At 34.9% G+C, this 19,795-nt stretch overlaps 1 protein-coding gene across 2 annotated transcripts in view; it reads right to left on the bottom strand.

Annotated features, from left to right (window-relative positions):
* Nucleotides 1-19,795, bottom strand: part of LOC145687413 (uncharacterized) — an 85,619-nt gene that overhangs the window by 20,242 nt on the left and 45,582 nt on the right. The window contains exons 1-2 of one of the 2 annotated variants that reach the window (XM_081760874.1): nucleotides 16,610-16,976; nucleotides 10,085-10,162 (exon numbers count right to left, since the gene is read on the bottom strand). In XM_081760874.1, coding sequence (XP_081617000.1) covers nucleotides 10,085-10,162; nucleotides 16,610-16,641 — 110 coding nt within the window. In that variant the 5' untranslated portion in view covers nucleotides 16,642-16,976. Of the gene's footprint in view, nucleotides 1-10,084; nucleotides 10,163-16,609; nucleotides 16,977-19,795 lie in introns of those variants that run through there. The other variant, XM_081760871.1, reaches the window with a different exon arrangement.

The following is a 19,795-nucleotide window of genomic DNA, read 5'->3' as shown; positions in this document are numbered from 1 at the left end:
GTTCCACGTTCGCCTTCATCACTCTCAGTTTCCGGAGATTTCGGCAGTGGCAACACTGTCACCTGCTTCGCCAGGCAAGGCTTACATAGCCACGGCTCACTACTTTTGTCTAACTCCTGCACTTGTTCATCTGACAATCCATAACATTGGGCATGTACCCATCTAAAACAGCTGTCACAATAAACACTAAACCCTGCAATTTCATCAGAACAGCATATGTATTCACTCGGATGACGAGATTCGTTACTTGATCTGCTACCCACAGACATTTCCACTTTCATGAAGGTTGTTTCCCACAACATCACGCACATACAGATTCAGAAGTGACCATGTTTCATTCAATGTAGCGATTGTCGTAATGATCCCCATTACAAATACTCTGTTGTGATTGTTTGTTTTCCTTAGCGCTCGCGTAGGATTGAAACAACAGAAATCCTGGATAAGGGGTCGCCATTTTTTACTTTAAAAAAAAAAAAATAAGTAAATAAATAAATAAATAAAATGAATGAATGTAATGTTGTAATTGACTATTTTGTGTTTTTGTATGATGTTCCCTTTCCTTGAGATTACATGCTATGTTGAATGTATCATTGACTAGTGACACCGAACCTACTGGGCCCGTATGGGCTCGTCATCAACAGTCACTGATACACTCACCAAGCCAATCATCTACGGAAAATAGAACTCAAATTTGGCCCGAAATATAAAGCTTCCAAACTCTCTTCCATCTCGACTCACAGTCCGATATCCAGGCCTGCAGTTCATCATCCACATCCCATCCGGAAATAGGTTGTGAACCACGACTACAGACACAGGACACCGACCTCCGAGTGGAGCTGGCACTGAGCACAAAGAAGATCTTGATGTTGTCTGTGAAAGCCCTATCTGAATTTGGGAAAAAAAAAAAAAAAATCTCGAAACAGAATTTTGTAATTAAAAAAAAATCCAAACTAAGATTTTGATAGAAACTGATTAAAATAAGAAATTTCTACAGATTCGGTTGTTTTCAACTCGGTCACACTAAGGAAAGTCTCTTCCCTGAATTTCACAGCTATTTCATTTCCCCAGCAAACTTATTCTGTACATACTGCTCTCTGTTTTGATCATGCTTCGCATGCATACCAAAAACATCGACTACATATTTCTACGACTTCTTAAAATTACAAGCTAATTAGATTTCGTATTCGAAAAGAAAGATGCATTCACGGCTAGTAAGTTTATTCTTTCCAAAATATTCATGAATGTATTATTGGACAAAATATTCATTAACAGGAAAATATTTTTTACATTGAACTGACATACCCATCTAAATAAAATTAATAAAATCGATTTCTATACTTTTCAGAGCCGAAACATTCTTTACTTTTGCTCATATTCTCGAAATATTCATATTCTTTTAATATTCATTTAATATTCTTGCCTTCTAGAACATTGACATTGTATCGACACGCAAAACAGACAAAAGGACACAATAGAAAATACAAAACACTACTGAAAAATAATAACTTCACTGCCTACATGTGTGGTTAGCTTATTTTGCTTCTGTTTACATATTCTTTGGTGCTTACACTCCTCCGTGCATCGAGATTGTGGCCGGCGTAGAGGATTTACGCTCTTCGCGACCTCTTTCAGCTCGGACCCACATGACAATCTAGCACAGGCAAAACATTCATGTACATATTGACATCACACTTAAACCTAAAGCCCTAATCTAACTAATCTAACTTAACCTAGACAAGCATATATATATTTAAAAAAAAAAAATCACACATATATTTCATAAAGCACCATACTTATTTCGCATTTATATTCTGTTTTGTTTTGCTACCACAATCCTGCCGAAGACGCAGTGGTTATTTTCGCATCAGTGTCGCTCTGAATATATTGACTTTCTTAAAAAAAAGAAGGAAAAAGATATTTACTAGTAATTAACAAAATTGCAATTTCTAACTTGATGGGTATCAGAATTTTAAAATATTACGTAGGTTTAGCCTACTGATGAAAGTTTTCAGTTATCGGTACGCAAGATGCATGTACCCTTGCACTTGACAGTAGCCGTGAAACTGACACTTGTTTACATCTTCAACATTCATAATCATTCTGTTTCAAAACCAAAGAAAACATGCCAAAATAAATAAAAGTTGAATTTTGAGCAGAATTACCGAAAATGAATACTTTCTAGATTTTGGGGAATCTAAAACATCTTTTCATCACTGGGGAAAAAGTGTGTGTGGTACACACATTTTCTTGAGATTACAACAATCGCTCTGTGCTGAGATTTTAGCTTTCGTTTCCCCCCCATCGAATGAAAACACGATGTCACATTGCCTGAATCTACATGTGTGCGGCGTTGAGGGAAACTTTACGAACTTAATGCTTCATATTACGAATATTACAATTGCACCAGAAAATATATTCACACATGTTTGTCAGAACAAGGAAATTTTGCAGCCAAATACCTGGATTGAGTTTCACTTTCACTATTCCTTACTTACATGAATCCTCTTCTTCACAGCGACTGAACGGATATATTAATAACAAAAAAAAGTTCCTGACGACTATTCCACCCGAGATTTCTGGGAAACTCGTAAAACGTGGTCTCAAAAACAGTTTTAGGATACTAACTCCTACAGCACCTATCCAGAAAGAAGCATCGAGCGTGGCTTGACTTCTTCTTCCTCGATGTCTGCACCACTACTCAACGTTCTCTCTCATTCACCGTCTCCTCTGGCTTCTCTTAGGTTCTCTGGCTGATCGAGAACGCAAAATTTGCTAAGGAGCTCATTCCATAACACTAGACATTTACAGGCTAGTATCCATTATGTTATACGAAGTCACTTCACAATTGGACTATTTCTGAATTAATAATCTGTTGAAACACCAAACACCGTACGTTTATCTCTTCTGACAATTTTCAATATTCGCCAAAACGAAGAATTTAACACAATTTAACGTGAACACAAATTATTCCACTTTTCTGCAGACGTTAAACACTGCACGTCTGACTCCTGAAATGGCTGACGCCGTAAGACAAAGAGTTACAAGAAGATGATCCCTAATTGGAAGATAATCATGACGTAATGATCGGATGATAGGCTTCTGTGTGAAGATCAAAGAAAACCGAAATCTCAGCCGCAGCTGTGATTGTGGATTATCCAATCAGATAATTTTACTTCGAAACAAAGAGATGCACCAAGAAGAAATTATGGCTGACTTTATTAATTTGGAATTTTGAAGAAGATTTTACGAAATAAAATTTTTAGCTTTCTTGTGAAGATTCCCTATGCCGAAATATGAATAGAAATGAACTGAAAACCATTGAAAAAGCTGAAATATACACTTATTTGTCTAAAATAATAATATATTCATGAATAAATGCGTAAAATATATAAAATATAATTAATAATCATGTAATCCTCATATACTATCTATTGAAACGCTCTGTTTTACTGAAATTACGCAAAATTCTCGACCTACTGTTCTTCCACTATAAAATAAAAGTTTCTCTTACACTCTAAATAAATTTTAAAATTTTCCTACCAACATACAAGGTGCTCAAAAGCATCGGGCCATGTTACGTTATGCTGGGCATAAGGTAACATATTTATATATGTTGCAAGTATGTAAATCCAGAAAAGTAGTAAAGCTATGTGCAAACTTCGTCTTACGCATATTAAACTGACGAAATATGAATTTGTGAGATCAATATTAATTCTGACGGAAGAATACATTGAAGTTTTTGAAACATTCTTGTAGAAATGAGGAATCGTTCGATTTTCACTTCACGAAACTTTTTTCAGACAATACTTATTACAAATAAAATTTTATGGCTAAACAACGATGTAGGAATAAGTACAGTATGTTTTTATGAATCGGAAAATTTTCACCACTGATTCGGCATAAAAGAAACCATCATATGTGCTGTATAGAGATACCCGCGGGACACCGACAAAGACTGAGCAACGACGGTGTACGATACCTTCCACACGTGTGGTAGAAGGTGATAGAGACGGGAGGCGATTACATTAGAGGAATGTAACAGGTGTTCAGTGCATAATTAATGTTGTCATACTTTCTTTCCATGTACTATACAAATACGAACTTAGGAACTATACACTATTGGAATCAGAAGTTACCTCGTGTTTGCATATGCTTGCCTCTTTACAACTTTTCCTTACTGCGAACTACGATTTTTCTTAGGATCATTTTACTTTTGCATCATTTTATCATGTATTTTCTGTTTTCGCTACTAAACTATTCCGTTCATAATACCGCATTATTGTTGTTAGCGTCATGTGAACGTCATATACACTCGGTGCACGATTCCTTTACGCACAATTGCATAGTATGGTGAAAATTTTGCAATGTTGATCGTACGTTAATACTGCACTTACATCTTTGGTGACTACATAAATAAGTTTCATATTACATTCAAATCAAGAATATCTACCACAAAAAGAAAAAAAAAATCATATTGTTCCTCTTGGATAAAACTGATACTTATAGTATCACGAAAAATCATATCGTCTATTTTGTGTAGGAATTTTTCATATGTATTCCTTCTGAGATATTTGATGTTCAAAATAACTGATTTTAAAAACATCACAATGTTTAGAAACGGACAAAAAAAATCAAGGATATGGTTAGATCTGAAACTATTGTGGGATGTTGTGCACCACATGGCTAGCCTCTATCCAAGAAAAGAAAAAAAATCAAAGTGAGTCTCAATAATTGCATTAAATTCTTTAATTCAAAAATGGATACTTTTAGGTTTTAAACCTCAATATGTTCAAAGTTTCTATTTTCGAGTTATTGAAGTATGTCTAAATATGCACATAACATAGAATGTTGTGTATTTTATTTTCTTTCATATGGATTTTCTCTCAATTCAAAATATTTAAAAAACAAAAAAAGTTACAGATTTTCTCGCAAACATCTGTAAAGTGCAAAATACGCTGACGTGTCTATACAAAATGGCCCCACATAAAAACTGAACATCTAAAAACTTTTCGAATGTCTGTTTTAAACTCCTTGAATATAGTACTAACTTAGGTAAAATATATACCAGGAAAGTAAATTTTGTCAGCAACCTTTTAAAATGAAATTGGCTTATTAGGTATCTGACCTGTGCATATGTGGTTTCTTTCAAATCACAATAAATGTAGTCTGAATTTCAACCTCCAGAGGCTCAATACTTTTTAGACATACTAAGCACTACGACTTTTAAAAAATATTTTGATGAGAGCTATCACCCCTTCAATTTATTAGCGTATATAGTTTCGAGTTTCCACAAAAAAGTGAAGATAGATTTCCCTGACAAAAATTCGTGAATATAAATGGGAAGATATGGGGTAAGTTCTATCATACACTTTTTTAACGCCTCCTTCATCCCTATAGCCGTCCAACACACACCTTTAATTACCATTTACATATGTGTTATGTTCAATATGAGTAATTGTTATTTACATATAATTTAACATGTAAGTATATAATAATATATGTAGGATACAGTAACACATAGAGATAGAAGGGCTCGGAAAAAACCGGCTTTTTGAAAAAAAAATAGTTTTTTTTTTCTGCTTCGCTTTTTTGCTTGGGAAATTTTGGCCTTTTTTCAAAATTCTGCCTTAGATTGATAAAGCAGACTGTTTCGCTTCTCTATAACACAAAAAGTCATTTAATTAATGGTTGATGCCGATAATAATATAAAACCTCGAAAATAAACTATGAATTTCGAAAAGATATTTCAAACAATTTTTCTTCAACATATTTACATTATGAATTCCAAAAAAGAACTAACCAATGTATATAATAAGAATTTTTTAACCTCCTATATACAAAAGTAAGCAAGGTTGGCAAGAACCATGGTTGTTTTTGAAAATGCCAAAAACCCGATTTTGGGGGGAAGTTTAAACCAGTTTTTTTTTTTTATTTATTTAGATATTTTGCTTTATGCATTTATATTACATATTCACAGAAATAAGTTTGTTTCGCCTTGGTGTTATTATGCAACAACGGGGTTATGTTGGAAGAGGTCCCGTAAGCTTAAAGAAGTCCGGCCAGTAAATTTCTTAAATTGAGAAACTCCCGCCCTAGCCATCGGGAAAATCCCGTCATTACTTTAAATGTAAAATAATAACGGGAAAATCCTGTTATTGCTTTGCATGTAAAATTTAAAGGTCAACGTATCATAATCAGTACGCTAAAACCGAGGTATTAAATTACAAATTTAGTACGTAGATATCATTGAAAGTCCAATCCAAGCTAATATTGGAAGCTACGTAAGCAATCGATAAATTCTGCCAATTTCTATCAATATATTTAAGCAATCTTGGCTTCTTTATAAAACAGACATTTAGGCATGCAGAAATATACAATTTGGTTTCGTTTCGTTATGCTCAGGCTTAACATCCTTACGTAATACCGAGGTTATCAAGAAGAAGACTTTCGCTTAAAGTGACATAAGGATCGCTACTTGGTTTACGCATGAAAGAAGATTTATGGTTCGACCGAGAATTGAACATGGGACACCTTGATTAAAAGGTGAAAAGGAAATAAAACTAATGCAGATGGTTTGATATGTGGAAACGTCACCATGAAGTTCACGCGATTCGCATTTTTCGTTCTTTTTATTTTTTTGGTTTAAATCAATTAAAAAAAAAAAAAAAAAACTGGTGTAAACCAGCCAACCCTAAAAGTAAACACTTCTTTAAAAATAATACATAAATAACTAGCAAAATTGTATGTAGTATTTTTACTTCAAAATATTCCATACCGTCTTTTTGAAACAAAATAAAATTAAAATAAAACATAAGAGAAATACTTAGATTTATATGATACACTTAAAGGCTGCACATCTAGAGCTTTGCGTTCTGTATATTCTTGAAATTCTACAGTTGTTTTATATAACCATCATCACGGTTTACCCAATCCTCAAGTTTTCTGAATTTTTAACAAGAGGGATTCAACATATTACGAACTCTCCCCCCCCCCCCCAAAAAAAAGGACTACGCAATATATTTAAGTTAAGTCCAACTGCACAACAAACATGACTGAGTGGTTAGCTTTAGCTTCTATCGGGAAGTCCGGGATTCAACCCAGCATTCGACCATTCTGACAAAGCTTTTCTTCATTCCATCTGTGAATGTAGAAATAGTGCGTGTACTGTGAGTTGGCCGACTTCCTTTCTTATTGTTTTTAAATCGTTATTATTACTAATTACCAGCAGCGACGGTTTTGCGAAGGTTAGGGGGGCAGTCTTTCGGACTGAAGCCTGTTCCCCAAAGTTACGGAATGTCTAAAACAAACGAAATATCTATTAGTTATGACTTTACTCTAAACTTTAAACTCCCGTCAAATAAAAATTACGAATGTTTAGAAAAACTAAACACTAGTAAGAAAAACCCCTTCCAAAATACTTTTCTAAATCCGCCACTGATTCTCAGTATAAAATGATCTTCAAGATTGTATCCGGAAGATTATCGCTAAATATATAAACGAAACTAAATATTAATTATGCCTGTACTCAAACTTCAAGCACCTCCCAAATGAAATTAGGACTTTTTAGAAAACGAAACAATCACAGAAACCCCTCTCAAAGTACTTTTCTAAATCCGCTACTGATTATTTGTATAAATTGGTATTCAAGGTTGTATCCGGAAAATTATTGCTAAATCATTGCACAGTTACAGTATAACAGAAATGTGGAAGTACGGTTTGACGGATATGTTGAAAAACGTACGCTTTGACGGATATATTGAAAAACATAAGTTTAACTTTTGCGCTAGAAGCTAGAGTACTAAGCTCTTAGAAATGAAACACGGATGACAAACTAAAATAATCTAGAGAAGAAAAAAATGTTGATAACTCAAAAGTTAAAATAAAGTTAAATTAGCCTCTAAAATTGCTCTCAAATACTACATTCTTCATGTTAGCTTTAATTCGTAAAACATGTGCTTCATCCATCTTGATGGTGAATTTCAGAGTGAAATATAACATTTAGGTCGTGGAATTCTTATCTAACTATAGAATATACTATAAGAAAGCTATTTAGATAGAAAAATAATGAAAATGAAAAAAGCCAAAATTTACAAAATTCTCGTTTTTTTTTCCCCCCATTGCATCTCTAGTAACACATACGTTGAGATTGCAAATTAGACTTTTTTTTGCTTCAAAAAACAATAAAAAGCAGTCAAGAATAAATTGTCAACTCTCCCTTAGCCTAATGCTGTCAGTCCTAATATTACCAACTCTAAGACTTTTTAATCCTCACATTTACATTTTTAAACAGAATTTTGTTTTGCTTTCAGTTCTTGAATTTGTTCTACGAGAGCGTCTTGTTCTTGTTTGTAACATAATTCTATTTGTTTTTCCTTCTTTCAATTTCTTAACTTCAGTACTTAGTTTTCTTCTTTCATCTTTGATTTTACTTTCCTCTGCACTTTGGATTCGTATCTGTTTAAGGTATTCATCATAGCGTCTCCGAGCTGAACGAACTGAGAGAAACATTCTTCGATCAATAGGAATAGATTCACACCTCCATAGTACATAACTGCATCATGCACTCGCCTCCGTGCTACAATAGAATCTTCGATTTAGTTTTCTACAGTAAGTGTTTTATTGACTGAGAACCCACTCTCAACTGAGACGCCCGCATTGCCGTGGGATAAAATTAAACACATTTTCGCAACATGCTACAAATCGGAATATCCTTGCTTCTTGGACATTATCTTTGCAAAGAAGTCATCTAATCTGATGCTGCCTATCTTCTCTTCGTATTCTCTAAAGTCAAAGTACAGAAAGGCATAGGTTAACAATTAACAATTTGCTTTCTCAGGTACAGAATCAGATATTCTGTTATGCTCATGCAGAAGTTGTAGGATGCATTTCATCCTAGTCTGGGCAAGTTCTGGATTGTTCTTTTGTAGGCTGGGGTCCAAAGCTGAAGGCTCCTTTCCACAATCTTCTTGATTGTGTCCAGCAAAAAGTTTCGACAGTCAAGCCTGAAAGCTACTTTATCTGATGCTTTCAGTTCTTTCAGTAGTTCTTCTGTCTTAAAATCAAATGTCCACTTTTCTTATTTCTAGTAAATTTTTATTTGCAGTCAAATCCAAAGCAAGTTTCATAATGCTTTGTTTGATACAACGACTCATTAGATTCCTTAAGAGAGAGAATACAGGAAACAAATGGCTCAAGACTTGGAATTTCCTTTAAAATGGTTCACATTCTGCTGTGACAGTTTTGAAGAAACATAATTTACATTTCATAAATTGTCTTGCACATTTACGTTTCCTGACTTCCCATGACATTTTATGCAAAATGCATGATTTCCCTGATTTTCTAGAATGGGAACTCTGTAATTTCTCATTTTACAGAGTTTTTTTTTTTTTTTTTTTTTTTTTTTTTTTTTTTTTTTTTTTTTATCTTAATTCGGTTTCAGTTTTGAATGGCCTTCAATCTATACGGAATACTTATTATGTTTAAGATCACTTAATTTTCACGAGGAAAAATATATCTTGCTTTTAGATTCTAAGAACATTTTATGAAGTCACATCCTTAAAGCTTTAAATTTTGAGATATACTATACTTTCGATGAAATGTAACAATCTGATTTAGAAATTAGAAGAGTTCAGCACATTACAGCTACTTGTGGATAAAATAAAAACATTACTTTATAGCTGGAAGGGTACTCAACAGCCTAATATAACATGTCCCATCTTGATGGTTAAAAAAAAAAAAAAAAAAAAAAGTTTGAATCCGTATGGAAGCCCAGTCAGTTGTAAAACTAGACCAATCAAATACCTAACTCCGTTTGGAGGCATTTGAAATAATAGTATTTTTTTATTATTATTATACTGTATATAAAACCTACTGATTAAATGTTAACAGTTTATGTATTAAAACATCGTCTTGGCGTTATAAATTTTGAGAACATCTGAAGCTAGTCAATATAGTCAAGCTTTGTAGAAAAATAAAATGTAAAGACTTCTAAGACTTGAATATTATATTTACTTTAATACCGATTGAAAACAAATAACCTTCTTATTTGACAAATGTAATTTTAAAAAATTTAACAGTAACTTACTTGTCTAACGTCTGTCCCTTTGATAATACCTTCTTCAACATCTTTGTCAGCTTTGTCCGTTCATCAGTACTGAGTTGCCTACAACACAAAGTAAATTCAAGTATAATTTAATTTTAAAAGTTTTACTTTCGTTTACAAACATCAGACTAATGATTTATAATAGAAAATGACATTTGTCTGTGAGTAATACTAATCTATATTATAAAACTGTTCTAGCTGTACTAGATTTCTCTAAGCTTTTCAATCAATTATACATAAAATTCTCTTCCATAAATTGGCGACGAAATTTAACTTCTCCAATGGTGCTGTGAAATGGGTCAAAAATTATCTACAGGGACGGAAGCAGTTTGTAGCCGTAGCCGATACTACTTCTGCACTGCGGAATCTCACTCACGGCGTTCCTCAAGGAAGTGTCCTCGTCCCTCTTCTTTTCTGTTTGTACAGAAACGACCTTCCTTCTGTCTTACAACACTGTAAGTATCACCTGTACGCAGATGATTTTCAAATATATATTTCAGGTCAACCCGAAAACTTGGACAATTCAATTCAAATATTGAATGACGATTTGCACCGCATTTACTTATGGTCAATTGAAAATGGGTTAACCATAAATCCACTTAAATCGAAGTGCATTTGTGTCTCCTCTAAACAACTTATACAAATGCACCATTCGAATATACCAACAGTAGAGATAAATGGAACAATTATTCCATTTTCTGAAACCGTTACAAATCTTGGTGTAATAATAGAACAATTTCTTGAGTGAAAACCTCACATTAACGCTGTATGTAAGAAAGCGTTCTGGTCTTTGCATTCACTCACTAGACTAAAGAAAATTCTACCCACTGAAACAAAGCTACTACTTGTAAAATCTCTAATATTCCCTCACCTTGAATATTGTGATGTAGCTCTATCAGACTTAAATGAAGAATTAGCGTACCGTTTGCAACGTATCCAAAATGCCTGTATACGGTTTCCCTATAATCTCAAACGATCAAATCGTTTAACTCCATATTACAGAAAGCTGGGCCTTTTGAAACTTGCCGATAGACGTGATTTGCATTGATTCACACTTCTCTTTGAGACATTGCGCTTTCAACAACCTTCCTACTTATTTCAACGATTGCAACCACTAAATGCTTACCACGACCACAATACAAGATCCGGTGTAAATAAACTACTTTCTCTTCCCCCACATTCGTCAAAATTCTACTCGAATGCGTTCTTTGCATCCACTATCCGTGCGTGGAATGACCTTCCATCCAACACAAGACAATCTCAGTCAATCAACCTATTTAAGAAGTCGGTTGAGCAGATCCTCCATAAGTCTACTAAGTAGAGGCTTACTAATATCTGAAAAAAAAAAAAAAAAATGCTGGTTTTTTATACTTCCTACCTTTTATTTATTTTGTTCGCTAAATGTATGTGATCATATTATGAGGTTATTTGAAGTAATCTATGTGATGTGATGCGTGTGTGTGTGTGTACACACACGTTTGATTGGGAGTGTTTTATATATTTTATTATTTTTATTGTATTACTAATTATGATACTATTGTATTGCATGGTCAAGTGGGAGACAAGGCACGAGCCTTAACTTCGCCATGTAAAATAAGACTAAATAAATAAAATAAAATAAATAGAACTCAAAGTGACTATGTTTGTGACTCAATCTCTTGAACCACCCGACCGATCTCTTTCAAAGTTTCAATATACATGAGGTTCGGACCTGAGATGGATTTTGTCATATCACTTTGACGGTGCAACATAGGAGAGGGGAAGAGACATTTAAAAATTAACGAAAACGACCGATACTAGTGTCGACTCGATAGCTTAGCTAGCTGAGATGAACGGTAACAGTTCTGATGCCGTGTAAATCCAAATTCAGCCTCCAACTTGGGGGAGGGGAAGGGGAGATATATAAAAATGATCGAAAATGGCCGATATCAGAGATCGCTTTAGTAATAGTAAAAAGTGACCGACTAACGGAACATATTACTATTTTTTCTTAATTTAACCCAGCGAAGCGGGTAATTGATGCTAGTTACTAATAATTAAGAAATGCCGCACCGCTAACTTCTTTACAGGCCTACTTGCCTGCCTTAATTTGAAAATGGATAGTGTGAAGCTGAACATCCATGTGCTCTGTGGTTCGGATCTCACGTTAAGCTGTAGGCCTCCACGTCTGAGCCTCGCTGTTAAAAGGGACGCTAAACTCAAATCAATTTAACTCCATACCAGACCATGTTGCGATCTGCGATGTGATCGCAGGAAATTTGCCGCGCCTGCGCAGAAAAATTGCCAGAGGGAAAATAAATAAAAAAAAAAAATTAGTCAACAGAAAACTATAAAAACATGCCTGCTATGTGTAGATGTCTTAAATGCACGGACGACTCGCATAAATATAGTTTGAACTGTGTTTTACGTCAAATGCTCTGTTGCAGTAAAGCTAATATTTTTGTTTGAGTATACCATTGTCTGAGGCCATATATGAAAGCTAGGGTTCAGTGGTTACTAATGCGTTGGAGAAAAGGCCAGCAGCAAAGGATGGACTTAGTGATGATATTGGAAGAACAGACCAGCTTACATATATTATCCTAAATGGACCCTCATCAGGATATATATATATATATATATATATATATATAAAGAAAATTCCTTAAAGCTGCTCTCATTACAAAATACGGTGTACTGTATCATAAATATTTTAAATCTGCTTGTTTTAGCAAAACTCTTTCAAAAAATGTGACTTCACAGGTTGTAACTCAAACTAGGGATACCGCTGAAAACTGTTTACTATGCATTATGCAACGCTGTATAAAAACATGATAGTATGATCTTGATTTTTTACTTTGGAATTCCTAAAGAAAGTTTTTGGCAAAGCTGATCGCAGAAAGACAAAGTTCTGCCATCGGGCAATTTAACACAACAGGCATACCTTTAAACAGCACAATGTTTAACAAGTTTTATCTCCAATCTACATTTAGATTTAAGAATTAATATTTGTGTAACCGCAAGAAAGGAAACATTGTACAACACTCTTACCGAAAGAGCTAGTCAATGTGTTTAAATGAATCCCAAAGTGAAATACTTTTCCACGAGATTTTATGTCGAGAATAGTCTGAAACAAGGCGATTCGTTTTCTCCACTATTATTCAATTTCGTTCTAGAATACGGTATAAGGAAAATCAAGAGAGAGCAATCAGGACCTAGAGCTAAGTGGTGCTCACCACGTTATGGTTTATGCTCATATGGAAATCTGATAGGGACGGCTGCAGGGAATACAGGTAAGTTCATCGTGACCGTAATACTGCATATAATGGATATGTTAAAATATCAAACAATACTTTCGACAAAGTGGAAACTTTCAAATAACTAAAATACTTCCAAATATCTAGGATCAATAGTAACTGACGAAAACCATATCCACGAATTCCCCATTTTCCTCGAATTCTCCTTTTCAGGTACATGATACGGGCATGCGATTGGTAACGTTTGGAAGCTTGCTTTATTCTGAAGAGAATGAGGTATGAACCATGAAGTCTAAAATTTACCTTAAAATCCCAAAATGGGCTAAATAATATGCGAAAGCAGCACCGAAGCTAGGGTGTTGATGGAGACCCGCTCCCCACCAGTGGTTTCCAATCCTAATTACCTGGCGCCTCCTTTGTTAGCTGTGCATATTTCGCACTCCCCTCCCTGCTGCTCATTCCTTTTTCTCTCACCCCTTCTGCGATTTCAGATGCAGTATTGAATTCTTAAATTTCAAGAATAATAATAAATACAAATGGTAAGAATACGATTATTATTTCCATCAAGATTTTTGCTTATCATTGTAGTGCAGTATTATTCTGGTAATAGTATACATGAGAACCCCTTGATCTGCGTTTCTTCTGTGTTCTATTACCACTTCTACATGAAATACCATAAATTTTTACGTAGTGCAATAGTAAGAAGTATCCATGTGCACAAGACATGCGATATGCGTTAAATTCCCCCCCCCCCCCACACACATAGTCATAGATAAAGTACAAGGGCACTACACATGTAGATATAAAGTACAGGTACGTTCTTTTTTATTTTCGTATCAGTCGATAAGTAAATAAAAGTCGCTTTGTTACCCCCTTTGTAAGTTCGTACATACTCAATGAATAATCCCTAAAAGTATGAGCGTCCTGCTCCTTTGGGAACTAATGCAGCTTCATGTATACTATATCCTTATTTTTAACAGCTTTGTTCTTGTTTAAGTCACTACTTACTCAGTAGTTATTTTCTGCTTGTGCAATAATTAACGCCTTTTTATTTTATAATTACGAACTTCAATTTATTTCTGCCAGTAGTCTGCATCCCCCGCTCTCCAAGTTGGGAGCTTCTGCTCTACATCGTTCGTAAACTTACACCATAGGCTGCTATGGTTGGTTCTCTTCTCAAATGCGGCAACACAATGATCGCTATGCAGGAGATCGGCAGCTTTCTGCTCGGCCTGGTTTCTAAAATAAATATACATTCCAAGGACAATCTTAAGATACTATTTGGGCACCACTTAACGCTTACAACTATTGCGACTATTATTATTATTATTATTTTTAAATCCTAATATTCCACGTCTCTTTGAAGGATTGCACTTCGCAGACACGATTCCAGATTCTGATAGATTCCAGTAAGAAACGAAAGGACAGGTCCTGCTACTGTGCATTCAAATTCCACCCGCCAAGCCAGCTGCCCTCGAGTCTAGCTGTAAGCACCGGTCGTTGCCAGGATAAATGAGAGGAAGAAGAATGTTTCTCAACCATTCCATTACCCGTGTGTTTACTCCCTGCTATTTAAGCCCGCAATACCAAAATACAATGTTGGTTGTTTACAGGCGAAGCATTCTTAGAAAACAGTCAAAAATGTGGATACATTTTCGCCCATCTGTAAAATTCCCTCGGACTGAATATCAAGACAAGAGCATAGTAGGCAATTACATCTGGTGAAGATCTTTTCATATAATTTGATGGAAGTAAGGCATTGCTCTCAATGCGAAAAGCTGATGATAATCACATCTTATTTTATTTTATTTAAGATGAAAGGTGTTGACTAAGAATAGTCCATCACAGATCCGCAACCAGAAGGGGGCTGGGGGTGGCACCTCTAAACTTTCCGTGGCCCCTCCAGACCTTAACACAAAATTCTATTATTAATACGAAAAACAATGTAGCTACTTGTAAGAGAACTTTAATGACTCTGTGGCTGGTTGCGGGCCTGGTCCATCATAAAAATGGTAATTTTACAGTTCAAATGAATGAGTGAATACGGAAGGATAGTATAGGCTGTAAGTTCCAGTGTCAGATGAAATATTTCACAATGTATGTAAATAAACTTTCAGAGTGGTGTCCCTTATAATACGCATTGCCCTAGAATATTAAAAATTACAAAACTCATATAAAAATACTTATTACCTGCGTGCTACCTCATTTAATGGGTGCATACTCATATTCAGAAAAATGCATTTATTTTAGCATAACGTACTAAAAGAGAAGATCCATTACTTGGCGCAGATTCACTTCAGCAGAGTTGAGTGTAAATACGGTGTGAATGTACGGCATAAAAATACAGAGAATAGAACACGAACTGTGTGTGTTAGATGATTACTAAAAAGCACGATTATCTGAGTCAGTGCAGGAACGCAGGAAAGAGGTCCACAGGGAGCGGGCGCGTCAGCGATGGTGAGTATATATCTTGTGTTGCACAACTTTGCGACATTTGTACGATTACTATGTACACTGACTTGACATAACACTTCACTTGATCATGTCTTTCTTATGGAGTATTACGTGGTAAAAAGCACTTTCCATTTCGTATTTCTACCTTTTCATACGTAGGCCTACGACGTAAGACTGCGAAATATGTTCATTATTTAATAAATAAAGAAACATATTTCTTCCGTGAATTTTACATATTTACAACTCTTCCCCACCAGACAAGGATAGAGCCCAAAATCCCTCCTTCCAATTTCATTACATTCAGTTCAAATGCACTCCCCTCTTATTACTTTTCACTCTACTTTTCTGTACTTCACATCATTACAGAAGTATATATATATATATATATATATATATATATATATATATATATATATATATATGACATTGCATTAGTTAATGACAAAGTGGGTTTGAAACACTGTGCAATCCGCGAACTCATATAGCCAGAATTGTCTGTTTTTCACCATACACTGATGACCTTTATGTTACTCTTCCTGACACTTCGTCTGATTGTAGTCATTCCTCCGTAAATTTTGTATTTTGGGGCCGCCTTGTGCGGCAGTTAACCCGAGTTGTAATTTTCAACCAGCAGCGCAAATCATTTAGAACGAAATAACAGAAATTAGTAAAAAATTATAATTTTTCAACAATTTCGAGTGGTGTGCTAATAATAAACCTGACCGGCATTCTGAGCCGAAGTTTGAAATGAAACATTGAATTAGAAGCCATAATATGGTGGCTTGTATATTCGCAATCTGCACATTTTCGTTCTACTTACCGGTTTGGCGGTTGGTTACCACTTTCAGCCATTGCAGAATCCAAAGTACAACACAATAAATTATATTGGCAAGATTGCAAGAAAAACACTCCTTTCTTCTACGTATTTTGTAAAAACATCAACCCAGTTCTGACAGGAACAAACAACTAAACGCAAAGGTAAGCACGTGATCACTCCACAGTATCTTTCGTCAATTATATTTCATTACTGTGTTGAATAAAATAATTCATGATGCCTCATAATTACTGGTAAATTATATAAAATAACAACTAAAGGACGTCAATACCATACAAGGATTTCACGCACTATCATAACAAACGGAATGCACTTTTCTTGTCTTGTCTTGTCTTGTCGTAGACCATTACCGGTCAAAAAGGTGCGTGAACCAGCTCGCTAGTCATGTGTGCTACGAGTGAAAATTTGTCAAATGTGTTCCTCACACAAAGGATTTATGATTCAGGAACAAGATAGAATAAAATACAGGACACAATTGGGAAGAAAGGACACAATCTGGGAAAAGGTCAAAGTCAGGAAAAGGTCAAAATCAGAAAAGAAGTTCAGACAGTGAAAGAGGGCTGAAAGCCAAGTTAAACAAGGCAAAAAGTTAAAGGAATGTGGGGAGTGTAAAATGAAAAAAGAACAGAGGACAAGAAAGAAGGGGATGTATGTATACGCACCTCTCAAAGAAATTCATACAATGTTGCCAACAAGATTGTTGAATTTTTCCAAGCCATAATAATGATAATATTAGAATCAACAATTAACAGATCATGAAAATTAAAATTACTATTATTAAAGCCTGTCTCAGCCGGGACTAAAGTAAGGATGCGATTCACGATATGATAAGTGACTTCTCCTTACTCCAGGTTAAAATTTTCTGCTGTCCCTATAAGCCCTTCTCACATGGACCTGAACTGAGGCCTCAACCCAGGCTACAACTTGACAGTGTTACTTAACTCAAATTTCCATGCAATTCCTTTTATCCTGAGGCGGTGTTGCCAGACTGATCAGTTGGAAAAGCAGAAGATTTGAACATTAAAAACAAGAAAACGCAGTAGACATATAAAGTTGCTGCATTTTAGTGCAAATGCAGGGGGGATCAAAAAATTTGCCATTATGAAGGGGACCGTGGTCAAAACAATAGGTCCAGAATTCATTATTTCTTTAATTTCAAAATAAAACTATACATACAAAACATAAATTTGAACTTTAATTACTTCAAAATAAGAGCTGACGATCGTGGAGAAGTGATCTACTCTTCCAACCAGGGGTAAAAGTGCTTCTGAAATAGTAGGATGACGCATGATAGGCCGTAGGCCGTCCTCCTTGCCTATGTTCATTTACTGTAATTTTTTAGGAAGTGGGGGACGCCATAGATATTTTTGGAAGTGAGCTAACGACGTCCCCCCAGCATACCCATCACTTTTACCCTGCTTCCAATTCAACTTCAAATCTAAACAACACTTACTCGTAAATCTTAAACATGATCGCTAACCATCATGCATATAGAAGATATACAGTTGTATCCTTGTATTCATATTATATACATCATAACTATTTGCACTACAGAGCTTTGTGTATGGATACAGAGAAGTTTCACCCCGGTTACCCTAGCAGACACCTGCTAGCATTTTTGCCGATCCCAAACGTTTCAGCATTCTTGCCAATTTGATGTCGAGAACATAATCCAAACAACCCCTGCGGAGCTTCTAACCCGTTCCTACTACTACTACTACTACATTAGCTGTGGATCTATATAGTACAAGGGCAAACGTACTAATACTACTACTACTACATTTGCTGTGGATCTATATAGTACAAGAGCAAACTTATTTTAATGAAAGAAGTTTAATGAAAATTTTAAAACAATGATCGTTGAATCACTTTTTGAATATTATTTTTAATCTTATTTTAACGAAAGAAGTGTTATAAACATTTTTAAAAGTAGTAAAAAAAAACTGTCCGTAGGCAGGATTCGAACCCTCGCCAAAAACATTTTCGTTACTAGCATGTTACGCTTTTTTTTTTTTTTTTTACGCTAGACCACTCGGCTACCAAAGCCGACAACAATTCTCGTTTACTTTGTGGTATATATAAATCATGTCTTGTGATATCGCATCTGTATCGACCAATCAGATCAGAGGATATGCTGAAACGTTTGGGATCCGCAAATATGCCACCTGCTACGTTAAATACAAAATGCTAACAGGGCTGCCAGCAACATACGAAATTTAATACAATACAGTGTTCTACTAATTTCTCGATATACACAAACCAAATAAAAACAAAGATGGCATACTTCAATAATTATAAATGTATCAACTAAACGACGATATGTACAACAATAGTCAAAATATAAGGTGAAGATTAAACAATACAATGAAAAAGTAATTTTGAAAACAAGAGAGAAACCAGAAATGACCGCTGATGAATCGTAGCAATAATTATCCAATATTCACCTACATAAATACCACGAAAATATAAACCCACTTAGAATGTGAGGACGTCACCATCAAAGACCAAAAACACGAGGTGTTCTTAAAAGTAATTATATGCTCAAAGGTTAGGCTAATTTTCCATTTAAAACGCATGAAACGGAAGTGACCTTATACAAATCAAAATCTAAATTATACAGTAATAATCTACCTAGATTCTTATATAATGGACAACCGCTCAGAATCTAGGGACGGTACAACAAAAGACCGAAAATATGAAGTGTTTTAAAAATAAATTTGTGCGTTTTGTCCAGCTCCCCTAAGATTTAAGGCACCAAAACCGGAAGTGACCTTATAGAAATCGAAATCCAAGTTATGCAATAATTATCTACATCGATCCCACTGAAATTTATACCCACCTAGAATCTAGGGACGGTACTACAAAAGACCGAAAATACCAGGTGTTTTAAAAAATAATTTAGTACATTTTGGTCCAGCTCCCTTTCGAATTTAGACACAAAAACCGGAAGTGATCTTATAGAAATTGAAATTCAGGTTATGCAATAATGATCTACATCGATCATACTATAATTTATACCCACTTAAAATCTAGGGACAATACAACAAAAGACCGAATATACGAGGTTTTTTAAGAAATAATTTTGTACTTTTAGGCCCAGCTCCCATACCAATTAAGACACAAAAACCGGACCAATTATAGAAATCGAAATCCAAGTTATGCAATAATGAT

Source organism: Thermobia domestica, chromosome 1 (genome assembly GCF_964235325.1).
Source record: "Thermobia domestica chromosome 1, izTheDome1.hap1.1, whole genome shotgun sequence".
Taxonomy (NCBI): domain Eukaryota; kingdom Metazoa; phylum Arthropoda; class Insecta; order Zygentoma; family Lepismatidae; genus Thermobia; species Thermobia domestica.
Note: the sequence above shows the minus strand (reverse complement) of the source record. Positions and strands in the feature narration are given on the sequence as shown.